Here is a 13,371-nt window from a genome sequence, read left to right on the forward strand (position 1 = left end):
ACGGACTTTGGTAGATGGTTCCACCACCGGGGAACAACAGAGGAGAAGAGTCTAGCTACTGATGTGGCGCCACCTTGTGGTGGGAGCACTAGGCGTCTTTCGCTGGCAGAGCGTAACTGTGGAGAGGGAGTGTAGCTCTGGATTAAGGAGTGGAGGTAGACCGGAGCCGTTTGGGTTATTGTTTTGTAAGCCAGAAGCAGAGCTTTGAATCTGATGAGCTGCAACTGGAAGCCAGTGGAGAGCGATTAGCAGCGGAGTGACATGAGCTCTTTTGGGCTGGTTGAAGACCAGACGTGCTGCTGCGTTCTGGATCATCTGCAGAGGTTTAACTGAGCATGCAGGCAGGCCAGCCAGTAAGGAGTTGCAGTAGTCAATGTGTGAAATGACCAGAGCCTGGACCAGGAGCTGGGCCGTGTGTTCAGTCAGGTATGGTCTGATCCTCCTGATGTTGTAGAGAGCAAATCGGCAAGATCGATGAACCGAGGCAACATGGTCCTTAAAGGTCAGCTGGTTGTCTACCATGACACCAAGATTCCTGGTAGAAGACGTAGACACAAGCGTGATGGAGTCAAGCTGCACGCTTATCTGTGGAGGTAAGGAAGGACTGGCTGGAAAGACAATAAGCTCGGTCTTGGACAGATTTAGCTGAAGGTGGCGATCCTTCATCCATGTGGAGATATCAGCAACATGCTGATATTCACATTGAGACGTTGTGTCGTCAGGTGGGAAAGAAAGGAAAAGCTGAGTGTCATCTGCATAGCAGAGCTGCCATGTTTATGTTCTTCCACTTGAATTGATCCATCCAAATGAATAGATTGAAGCTTATTTATTGATCTGAGTGACCAGCATTCAACTGATTGATGATTTTAATCATCAGTAAATTAAAAAATGACTCTGATAATACACCCGTACAGTTTCTGATCAATAGGCTGATCAATTTTTGATTTAATAAATAAAATTAGTCAATTATATTTGTTCCTCAGTGGATTGATTAATCATTACAGCTTACAATCAGACTATTGATCACAAAAAAGCCATCAGGAAAAAAAAAAGTTTATTTTTAACAAAAACTGACAAAGATCAATAAAATAATCAATAAAACTGATCAGGAGCTGAATGGACACTTCAGCCTGCAGGGGGAGCTGAAGACAAACCAGAACTGAGCAGAGAATCTTGGGAGCTGTAGTTTGCTCACACGGGTTCCCCCTGCAGGCGGGACTGTCGCAGCTCATGACTGATTACTCATTAATTTAATCTTAAAATATTCAGGTCATTGATTACTAATCAGAGAGACGGCTTCACTATCAGATTTAATCAGAGAAAAACAAACATTCAGTTCTCGTGACAGACAAGTGACATTACCATTAATCAGCAGCAGAACCCCAGTCCAGTCACCTGACCCCTGTCCAGTCACCTGACCCCAGTCCAATCGGTGACAGATCTAATTGATTGTGATGGATCTATTTGATCTGTAACAAATCTGATTGATCAGTGACGAATCAGATGGATTTCTGCTGCTGAAGGAAACCTTTACTGTACAGAAGTCTGAACCTCCTCAGAACTGAATCCCCCCACCCCCCCACCCGAGGACTAGACCCTGGTGACCCGGACAGTTCCAGGACCCCTCAGGCGTTCAGTCCTGGTTTTGGGCTCTCAGGGATGGTTAGAGAATCCAGGGAAGACTGCTCATCCGGAAGAAGCTCCTCCTTATCACTGAGAAAAAGGAAGACAATAAAATCAGTGAGAGAGAACCAGGTAGGTCTGGAGGTTCTACGGGTCACTATGAGAGCTTGAAGGTGGTGCTGCTGGGTAAAAGTTACCTGGAGGACGGACGGCGGGACCGGTGGTGACGTCTGAAGGTGATGATGACGAGGATCGCCAGCAGCAGAGCGGAGACAATGGCAAGGGTGGCGAAGAGGAAGAAGGCTAAGGACAGATGAGACAGCATGGGGTTAAACAGGTCCCCCAGACCCACCCAGGACCAGATCAGATCCAACCAGGACCCAACCAGGACCAGATCAGATCCAACCAAGGCCAGATCATAACCAATAAGGACCAGGAGCCTCATTTATCAACCTGAGCGTAGCAACGTAAACTACAGGCGGCGTCTGCAGCAAACTTCAACTTCCAGATTTATCAAAGCGTGCACACACACGTCCTCCACCTGTTTCTGTTTATAAACCAGAACCAACTCTAAAGCAGTGCAGGTGAGGGACGCCTTGCCCCGCCCACATGGTGGCTATAAATGGTCAGGTGGACGCCTGTAATACATATTCATCACATCATTTCCATGATGGCTCGGGAGGGAAAAAGAGGGAAGAAGAGGAATTTTTCGGGGTGTGAGACAGTGATCCTGATGGACCACGTTGGAAAAGGTAAAAATGTGTAACTGGTGGACACGGCGTGGATGTTACTGGTGTCAGAAAGACAGTCTTTTCCAATAGCATGCACGTCGGCCACATCCTCTGTTACCTTTGGTCTCTGGAACTGTCAGTCTGCAGTGAACAAAACAGAATTTATGAGTTCATTGGTAAATCTCTCAGACATTCAGGTCCTAGCCCTGACTGAAACCTGGATCCGTCCAGAAAACACAGCTACACCAGCTGCCCTTTCTGTCAACGCAGAATTTACCCAAACACCTCGCTCAGCTGGACGAGGAGGTGGAACGGGCTTTCTTATTTCTACAAAGTGGAACTTTACCTCTCCGTCCTATGGCTACCTGCTCATCACCTGAGTATCACCAGTAAAGGTCTCTACACCCATCACTGCATACATTCTGGTCATTTACCGCCTCCGGGTGGCAGTATAGACGAGTTTGTCTCTGAAATGGACATGATTCTCTCTGACATTCCTGATGATGGCACACCACTAATTGTCATGGGAGACATGAACATTCACATTGACAAACCACAGCGACTGACTTTCTGGCTCTCATCTACTCTTTCTTCTTCAATTTTCTTTTTATTAAGCATTTCCAAGCATTGGGTATTTTAAAATTTTCTATTATATAAACTTCAAATAAAGACTGTCCTAACTGGTTTTATGTCCTCTATCCAACTCGCCCAAATTCTTCTAAATTTGTCTACCTCAAGCCTCAGAGAGAGCATTAACTTTTCCATTACATATAATCGCTATTTTGCTTGCAGCCAACATTCTTCTATAAATATATTTGTCAAATCAATTCCTTCTCCCCAAGTATAAAACATCAAATGTAGGTGGAAGGTTTACCGTCAGTATTTTATCCATACACTTCTTAAGCTCCTGCCAATAACTGCAGATGGAGGAGCAACTCCAGAACACGAGGTAGTGGTCACCTCTGTCAGCACCACATAGGCGCCAACACTTTGTGTCTTGGTATTTTGTCTGTGATGGTGTTTTGAAAAATCTTTTAATAATTTTCCATCCATGTTCTTTCCAAGATAAAGAACAAGTTTTCCTCCACTGCAGCACATTTATCTTCCCATTCATCTACAGATATCATGTTTGCTTCTCTCTCCCATCTCGCTTTTAAATACACAGTTGTTTCCCTTTAAGTTTTCCACTCCCCTATAAAACTTGGAAATCAATTTTTCCCCATATTTGATTCATAAGCTGAAGTGAACAATTCAATAACTTCTGACCCCATCCCCTAAATGGGTCCCCTTATTGTTTGCTCTGGATAATGTCTTAATTGCAAATATCTATATTGATCGTGATTTGTTAATCCGTGTTGGTCTTTCATTTCTTGAAAAATTTTAATCTCCTTCTTTTTTAAGAGCTCCCAAAATATTGTAGGTCCTTGTTCCCAATTTTAGAAACTCTTATCCATCCTACTCAGGGTAAAATTAGATTCATACCCAATCCATTGTAATAATCTACTTTAAGTTCTCAAATCATTTTTGGTGATTAATTCAAACCAAATCTTCAATTAAATATCCAACCAAGGGTTCATCCCTTCTCTAATGTTTTATCGGGTTTTTCTCCCCTGCTATAGCCTGTATAGTGATCCCATCTGTTGTACTAGCCTCAGTTTCTTTCCATCTTGCTGAGTAGGAGGGGTTGTATATGTTGACCAATGTTTTTATTTGTGCAGCTCAATAATAGCTCTTCAAACACGGGAGTGCTAGTCCCCCTTTATTTTTAGCTAGCTGCAGCGTTCTATACCTAATCCTTGGCTTTTGTTTCTGCCAAACATACCTAGAGATCATTTTATCCCATTTCTTGAATCCGTCATCGGTCACCTTCATGGGTAAACTCTAATACGTACAGAAGCCTTGGAATTGCATTCATTTTTACCACCTCCACTCTATGTGCAATTCTCATATAAGGTATCAAACTCCATCTGCTGATATCAAAATTAATTTTATTGATCAACAGATCGTAATTTGAAGATTTTAATCATTCTAAATCTTGAGGTAAATTGACCCCCCAGATATTTTAACGAAATGGATTCCCAGTTGATCTTATAATTGTCTCTAATATCTTGGGCTGGTCTGTAATTGAAAGTGATAGCCTGAGTTTTCTGTATATTTATTTTGTAGCAGACAGATGGCCATAGTCTGGAAGGGTTGTCATAGCACAGGGAAAGATGTGTTTGGGTTTGACAAATATATGAATATGTCATCTGCAAATAAGGCTACTTTGTGCACCACCTCTCCTATGTTTATACCCGTTATATTCTCATTTTCTTTTATCCAATTGCTTAAAGGTTCCAGAAAAATAGCATCCTAGGAACTGGTTTATTATAGGGACCGTATGACCTTAATAAATGTCTTGTGGAACTGAAATCTCTCTAACAACCTATATAAAAAGGCCCACCCCCAGCATTTCTGTTCATCCTTTCCCTCTTTTGGAATCACAGAGATAATCCCGTCTCTCCATGAACTGGCAATTTCTCCCCCCTTTAGCACCCGGTTGAAGCTTTCTGCAGAAGTGGTGTTAATGATCCCCGAAGCGATTTCTACCATCTGCACCAGGGGATTTATTAATCTTAAGATTTGAAATTGCTTTATTTCCTCCCCTGTAATTTCAGCAATCAAAGCCACTTTCTGTTCTTCCGTCACTGTTGGTAAATTTAAAGTTTCCAGAAACTGATGTATCTGGTTTTATTACTAGATTTTTACTAGATCGAGATTTTTGTAATAAGCCTCAAAGCATTTTGTATCTCCTCTGTCTTGTTCACTAATCCCCGATGTGGTCCCTAATTTTATTAATATTGTTTTTTGTTTGCCATTTGTTCAGTTTACATGCCAACAATTTAGTTGACTTACCTCCCACTTCATAATATCTTTGTTTTGTAACAATTTTTTTGATATCCTGTGCATAAATTTCATACATCTCCACCTTTTTTTATTTCCCGATTTATGTTCTCTTCCAGTTTTTCTTTATGTTCTCTTTCTAACCTTTTAGGTCTGCTTCTAATGTGTCAAACTTTAACTGTCTTAGTTGTTTTAAATATGCAGATTTGGCTATTATCTTCCCTCTCATCACAGTTTTACAAGCATGCCACAACACCGATAGGGACACCTCACCTTTATCATTATCCTCTACATATGTCTGAATTTCCTTCATTATTTCTTCCTTCATGTGCCCTTTTAATATATTTGAATTCAATCTCGAAATTGTTCTTTTCCTCTCCCCCGCCAGACGTAGTGTTAAATAAAGTTTATTTATTTATTTAACTTTATTTAAAGTCTATTATACTTTAAAAAGTAATCAATCCTCAAATACACTTTGTGTGGTGATGAATAATAAGCATAATCCTTCCTTGTGGGATTCAAGTCCCTCCATACATCCATAATTCCCAGTTCTGACACCAGCCCCTTCATTTTTTACTAATTACATTATTTTGAAAACCTCCTCCTGTGGAATCTAGCTGAGAGTCTTTGGTTTAAGTCCCCCCAGCAATCAAAAATCCCTCTACCTCTGCAGTCATAAAATCAAAGATCTGTCTATGAACCAGGTGGAGCCTAACAAGAGTCATCATCTCTCCTGCTAGTTTCCCCTTAACCAGGATATACCTACCCTCTTTGTCCCTTAATTCTCCCCGGAAATCAAAATGGCCACCCCTCTCTGGTGTCCCTACTTGTAAGAGGCAGAAAAAACTTGATTGTAACCGTTCCTCTTAAGCTTTGCATGTTCCTTCTGTTAGATGAGTCTCTTGTAAAAAATGTAATCACCCCCCACCACATAACCCTAACACCTTCTTTTTTCATCTTATCTTGCTTCTTTTAGTTGGGTGGAGTACACCATTGATGCTACTTTGATGCAGTTCTTGGATGTCATTCTTCTCTGACACTCTTATCTCATGTCTCTCCATCCTTCCTTTCATATTTACACCCCCGTTGCTACAGAAACAATAACAAACAACCCAAAACACTTGTTTAACATATGCACATTCCAACCAAATACCAGACCAGCTTCTTTAGGTGAGGTCTGATGATGTTCAGCCCACTCAAAGGGATGTCCTCTGCTCCCGAAAGGCTGCTAGAAGCGTCACCGTTCATTAGTCAAATGGTTCAAATCCATGTTTCTATTCAACCTTTTACCCCTTCCTCGGTTCTTTCTCATTGCCCTTACTACAACCCTGCCACACTTATCATTGCTTCTTATTAATTATTAGGCTTTCTTAATCAAAGTGTCGAGGAGCCCACGCTTTATGCTGCCGCCATAATGGAATCTGCCTGGAAGTTCCTCATGTACTCTTTCAATCTCAAACTGGTTCAGACTCCTCCAACACACAAAGCTGGTAAAACTCTTGACTTAGTACTGACCAGAAACTGCTCCACAGCTGACCTGTCCGTTACCCTGCTGCACCTCTCAGACCACTTCCTGGTTAAATTCTCTGTCTTCCTTCCTCATGTCACTCAAGCGGCTCCAAAAATGGTGTCCTACCACAGAAACTTGAGATCCCTCAGACCTACACAGCTGTCTGATGAGGTTTACTCTACCCTCCCTTCCCACTCAGACTTCTCCTTACTGTCTGTTAATGAGGCTACAGAAACACTCTGCTCCTCTCTCGCCTCCTCTCTGGACAAACTCTGTCTTCTGGTGTCAAAACCAGCCAGACAAAATCCTCCCAGTCCATGTCTCACAGAGGTCCTAAGGTAGCCGGCTTTAGAAATGAGGCCCCTGATCTGACCCATCCAGAACCAGGTCAGACCCAACCAGGTCCAGATCAGACTCTGCCGGGAGCTAACCAGAACTAGACTGGCTCAAACCAGGACTGAACCAGGACCAGTTTATACCTGTTTTACCCTCTCCACTGCAGCTCCTCAGGCACTCTTCTATGGTGTCAAACTGGTTTGCGTTGCCTTGGCAACCTCCAAACACAAAGTTCTGGCAGGTGGCGGAGATCGAGTCATAGTAGAACTTGGGAAAGGCAGCTCGGCAAGGTCCAGGATCCGGACGCAACCTGCAGTGTTCTGAGACAGAGACAACAAATAACCCATTATGCACCTGAACTTGAAGACCTTGTGATGTTCCTGTAGCTCCACCTTCTCACCTGTAACACCTGCAGGGCCTTCATTAGTTGAAGCTTTCTGAGATGGTGGCAGGACTTGGACTCCTGAATGATACAAACACTGTCATTAGAGAAGACTCACAAAAGAAAATTTACCTCAGTCCCACTTGTACAGGGACAGCCAGGTGTGGCAAGTATCAGTCTCACCTGTGCAGGCAGCCTTGCAGCTCTCCTCATCAAGGTAGTTGTTCTTGTTTCCCCTGCATCCTCCGTAGATGAATGAGTGACAGCTGCCCGTCTTGGTGTTGTAGAACCAGTGCTTCAGTGCTGCTCTGCAGGGACCCACCTGAGGCTCCGCCCCACAGCGCTCTGATTAGATTTAATTACACAGGTTGTATCATATATTTAACATCAATGATCACCAGTCCTTTATTGCAGACTCGGACTAAAAGCATTGCCAGTTAATCTTCCAGTCTTTCCACTAACTTACTCCATACTTCATAAACCAGGACCAGGAGCTTCATTTATCAACCTGAGCGTAGCAACGTAAACTACAGGCGGCGTCTGCAGCAAACTTCAACTTCCAGATTTATCAAAGCGTGCACACACACGTCCTCCACCTGTTTCTGTTTATAAACCAGAACCAACTCTAAAGTGGCGCAGGTGAGGGACGCCTTGCCCCGCCCACGTGAGGGACGCCTTGCCCCGCCCACATGGTGGCTATAAATGGTCAGGTGGACGCCTGTAATACATATTCATCACATCATTTCCATGATGGCTCGGGAGGGAAAAAGAGGGAAGAAGAGGAATTTTTCGGGGTGTGAGACAGAGATCCTGATGGAGCACGTTGGAAAAGGTAAAAATGTGTAACTGGTGGACACGGCGTGGACGTTACTGGTGTCAGAAAGACAGAATAGTGGCAGCAGGTGGAGACGCTGTCATCACAGTGTAAGAAGGAAGAACCACCAGAGGAGTCGGAACGTACGGATGGATATCTCAGTCGGTAGAACATCTGTCTGCGATGCGGGAGATCGAAGTTCGATTCCCAGAGTGGAGAAAAGTATCTGCTAAATGACAGTAATGATGCCGGGAATTTGTTTTAATTTATAAAATGAACATGTACAGAAACATCTGAGACTGGTAGCCGTTTATTTAGTGGTAAATAATGTTTCTTTCTAGTTGCTGGTTGCTTCTGCTGGGTGGGTGGGCAGAGGGACACCATCACCGCTATTAACCATGTGGACAAGGAGTTGCAGGAGATAAAGACCATGTGGACAGGGGCGGCATGGCTCAGTGGGTAGAGTGATTCTCCTGCAGCCCAAGGGTTGCCGGTTCGATCCCAGCATGGAGGTGTCCCTGAGCAAAACACCGAACCCCTAGTTGCTCCTGATGGGTCGTGGTTGAGCGCCTTGCACGGCAGCTTCAGTGTGTGAATGTGATGTACATGTAAAGGGCTTTGGATAAAAGTGTTCTAGAAGTACTGACCATTCACCATTCGGACAGAAATGAGGACAACAATAAAAAGCTTTGTGTAAGAATAAATAAATAAATCCTCCTCTACGTGTTTCCTAAGCGTTGCATCACTTCTAGACCTCCAGCCTCCAGTCTGGTCCCGCTCTGCTGGGTCTAGGATGAAGGACTGAAGCTACTTTCCGCCTGTTCTTTTACTGACTGCTACATGCTGGCAGCAGACTGGCTCCTTATTTATCTGGATGGGTTTTATAACATGAAGTTTTGTTCCACAATGACAGAACATGTTTTAGTGGTTGAGCTTCTTATTAACATCATCTCCCTTTTTCCTGGAAATCCTGGTTTTCCCGAGCGTGGCTCTCAGGAGGATAAATATGGAACGTGTCTTTATTCATGTCTGCAAACAGCTTTAATATCTAACATGTGGTGTGGAAGGTGATAGTGGATTGTGTACAAACGTCTCACATTTCACATCATTTCTTGTTTTTATTCTGGACCGTTGGTGTCGCCGCTTCCTGTTTTTCTAGATTTTGTATGTACGCCTGGTCAGAGTTGCCGTGGAGGAAGGAACATTTTCCCGTCAGGTTTGGTTTTTTGTAAATCCTAAAAGGTGACTTTATTTGGCGTACGCAGGTTTTGTTCCTAAGCCGGCTTTAGAAATGAGGCCCCTGAGCCCAGACCAGGTTTATAGAATAGCAGCCCAGGTAAACATAGTCCTGTCTGTTGTAGCCCCCCCCCCGGTAGAAATAGAACTTACCAGCAAATTCTTCAGCTGAAATTTCTGCAGGACACAAAGAAGAAACCATGTTGGACAAATTCACCATCCGATGCAGTATGTAGTACTTTAACTGCTGCACTACAGTACTGTGGTACTTTAACTGTAGTACTACAGTACTGTGGTACCAGATCATGTAGTTGACATGTCGGCCTGCAGGGGGCGCCTCTCTACAGCCTTACATGAACTGAAACTGCTCTTTAAAAGTAAACGCCAGTAAAAACCTGTTTTCAGTCAATGTTATTGATATCCCTGACAGGTCAGTGGGGACGTACCGTTTTTTTTAAATGGGGCGGAGTCTGTTGGATCAGACTCTGGTGGAGCTGCTGGAGCCATTCGAGGAGCTTTAGCAGGAGGCTGAGGAGGAGCCAGCGTTGACTCGAGGGGCAGAACCGAACCTGAACAAAAACACAGAGTCAGCACACAGCTGGTAGCAATACGCTGGTTCCAGGTCCGGCTCAGAACCAGGGTCTGAGGTCTGGCTTGAAACCTGGGTCTAAGATTCATCTGAGAGATCCAGCTCAGACAAGGTCTGAGGTTGGGCTCAGAAGCTGGGTTTGAAATCCAGCTCAGAGTTTTACAGGGACCAGAACATTAAGAGTTTCCAGTGTTGGGATGCAGACTGGGGCTGGACTCCAACATCCAGTGGGACATACTGAGACTGGACCAGACCGGTTAAAGGCGGAGTTTATCCGTGCTGCTCATTAACCAGGTGATTGACTACTTCTTGCTCCACAGAGTGAAAACGCTGCTTGGTGGTGCATTCAGGTACGTGTAGGGTTTGTGAGCTTCACCTGTGACTCCTCTGCAGGTGGCCTCACACTCCTCCTGAGAGTCGAAGTTGTTCTCGTTGGCCTCGCAGCCGCCGTAGATGAAGCTGCTGCAGCTCTGATTGGTCACGTTGTAGAAAAACTTGGGGAAGGCGGCACGGCATGAACCCACCTTCATCGGCAGAAGGCAGTGGACTGGAATGAGAACCAGAGAACCAGAACCTCAGTCCGTTTACATCACCAGGTCCATTTCTAAGAACCTGATTCCTCCTCTGATAATAATAATAATAATAATAAAAATAATAACAATAATAATGACGATGATGAAGAATCATGGGTCCTGATCTGGAACAATGAAAGATTACCAGAAAATCATCATCACCACCACCTTCACTCTTCAACCACCCCAACAACAGAACTGGAGGCTTTTCTAGAATCAGTATTCGGGGTTATTCTGGAAACACAAGCCTGTTTCTTTAGAAACAAAATGGAGACTGGGCGCAGCGCAAACACACCCTGAGCCGAGTCAGACTGTAAACACCCGGACAGGTAAATGCAGCCCGACAGGTAGAACAACATTCAGCTCTATATCTGCTCACACGCACGCGCACACACACTTCCTGTCTCTGATGACTCATCTTTTATTTAGTAAGAAACTGATCATGGATCCCTAAAAGCCCGGACGACTGACCACGCGCCCCCCCTCCGCTCCCATCAATAATCAATAATCAGGTGTTTTCTTACGGCTGCTCTGGTTGCTCCGAGACTCTCCGGCCTCCAGCAGCGGCACGATGTGCGGTCCATCCCCGCCGTCCGGAGCCTCTTCACCGGGCTCTCCCTGAGCCAGTCCGAACCGGATCAGACTGCAGAGCGCGAGCAGCTTTAGGCTTTCTTTCAGCATCTCTTGGTACTGAAGCTCGAGCCGAACCGAACACTGGAAATAAAACACAAACGCGTTCTCAGTCCGCGCGCACAGCTCTCACTTCCGCGTCTGGTGGCTTTGTGTTGTTGCTCCGAAGTTTACCTGAGCGACAGGTGAGGTCACAGCGGCCACGCCCCCTGCATGGTCATATGACACCAGACACACAAAGAGAGGAGTGTGTTCAGTAGTATTAATCAATAAGGTGATCAGTTCTCAGTACAGCAGGTTCAGAACCGTACTTATTAAGTTAAAACAGAACCTCTGACCCACATCTAAACCAGGTTCCTAGGACCCCCCATCCCTAATGTTCCCAACATCAGGAAAACTAGTCCATTAAGATCAGAAGGATGTGGTCCAAGATGCACCAGCAAGGGTTCTGATGCAGACCAGAGACCAGGTTTAGCTTCATCCGCTTCCCGTTAGATCCAGAATAGAATCTAACATTTTTCTCCTCACACAGCTCTTAGAGACCAGGACCCATTGGACCTTAAAGATCCCAGAGTCCTGGATTTCCCCATGAGAGCTTCAGCTTCTCTCTGTGGAAACTGGAGCTGGCTCCAACTGATTTGGATGGAGGTTTCCCTCCTGGTTCTGGCCCAGAAGGAGTTTTTCCCTCCTGCTTCGGGTCCTGATCTTTTTAGATAAAACACAAGAATAAAAAAACAAGAGAAGCAACATGGAGGCAAACTGAAACAAAAGGAAAAAGCCAAAAGAAGAAGAAAAAGAAAAAAAAACTACATAAATTGGACCAACATGGGTGAAAATAAATGGATTGGTCTCTATTCTCTGTCCTTAATGTCCACCACAGACCTCATGTCCTCTGACTAATTAGTCTCTCCACCGATCAAATATTTGTCCATTCATCAAAAGACAGTTATCCAACATGACCATCATCAAAAGACAGTTATCCAACATGACCATCATCAAAAGACAGTTATCCAACATGACCATCATCAAAAGACAGTTATCCAACATGACCATCATCAAAAGACAGTTATCCAACATGACCATCATCAAAAGACAGTTATCCAACATGACCATCATCAAAAGACAGTTATCCAACATGACCATCATCAAAAGACAGTTATCCAACATGACCATCATCAAAAGACAGTTATCCAACATGACCATCATCAAAAGACAGTTATCCAACATGACCATATTCTACCTTCGACATCGTTTTTTTTTATCTATGGAGTTTAAAAAATATCTGATCCTGTTCTTCCTTCCATGGAGAACTGGGATTTCCAGGTTGGTGGTGGCTTCCTCAGATCAACTTTTTTACCAACATTTATTTATTTATTTATTTATTTTTATTATTTATTTCGAGCCTGTGACAACACATAGTGTACAATAGTGTGAAACATAACAAGACAAAATATACATATATATATACATATATATGTATATAATCAGAAAGAAAGGAAACAAAATAATGATACAAAAATACTAAAAGAGTGGCTGTATTGTGTTTTGGTAATTATTTCCCCATATTTCAGTGCAGTAAGTTAAATATGGGAGTACTAGAGAAGAATACAAGATGCGGAGTGCTTTATAATCTAGTAACTGCTTAACCTTGCTTAATATCGAAAGGCTTTTGGAAACTTTTGTTTTAATGTGTCTTATGTGTGGTTTCCATGATAATTTACTATCCATTATTACTCCTAAAAATTTGTGTTCAGATACTTTATCTATTTGTATGCCTTCAATAACTACCTGTAGGTCCGGATCCGTTTTATAATTCCCAAACATCATAACCTTAGTTTTATTTAAATTTAATGATAATTTATTAATATCCATCCATATTTTAATTTTACCAAGTTCAATATTTACGGTGTTTATAAGGTTATTATAGTTATCGTCAGAGTAAAATATTTTAGTGTCATCTGCAAATAATATACATTTAAACAATTCAGAAACGTTGAATACATCATTGATATACAGGATAAATAGTTTAGGGCCTAATACTGACCCCTGCGGTACACCACAAGTA

General features: G+C 43.4%; 1 protein-coding gene across 1 annotated transcript; it reads right to left on the reverse strand.

The window, feature by feature from the left end:
• Nucleotides 1-1,037: 1,037 nt before the first annotated feature.
• Nucleotides 1,038-11,467, reverse strand: spint2 (serine peptidase inhibitor, Kunitz type, 2). Its single transcript, XM_041995426.1, has 9 exons — nt 11,201-11,467; nt 10,481-10,651; nt 9,962-10,084; nt 9,669-9,692; nt 7,649-7,810; nt 7,484-7,546; nt 7,227-7,403; nt 1,821-1,926; nt 1,038-1,713 (listed from the first exon to the last, which is right to left on the reverse strand). The coding sequence occupies exons 1-9, from the start codon at nt 11,355-11,357 to the stop codon at nt 1,626-1,628; spliced, it is 1,071 nt and encodes a 356-aa protein (XP_041851360.1). The 5' UTR covers nt 11,358-11,467; the 3' UTR covers nt 1,038-1,625.
• Between the last annotated feature and the right edge of the window lie 1,904 nt (nt 11,468-13,371).

This window comes from Melanotaenia boesemani, chromosome 9, assembly GCF_017639745.1.
Source record: "Melanotaenia boesemani isolate fMelBoe1 chromosome 9, fMelBoe1.pri, whole genome shotgun sequence".
NCBI classification, from domain to species: domain Eukaryota; kingdom Metazoa; phylum Chordata; class Actinopteri; order Atheriniformes; family Melanotaeniidae; genus Melanotaenia; species Melanotaenia boesemani.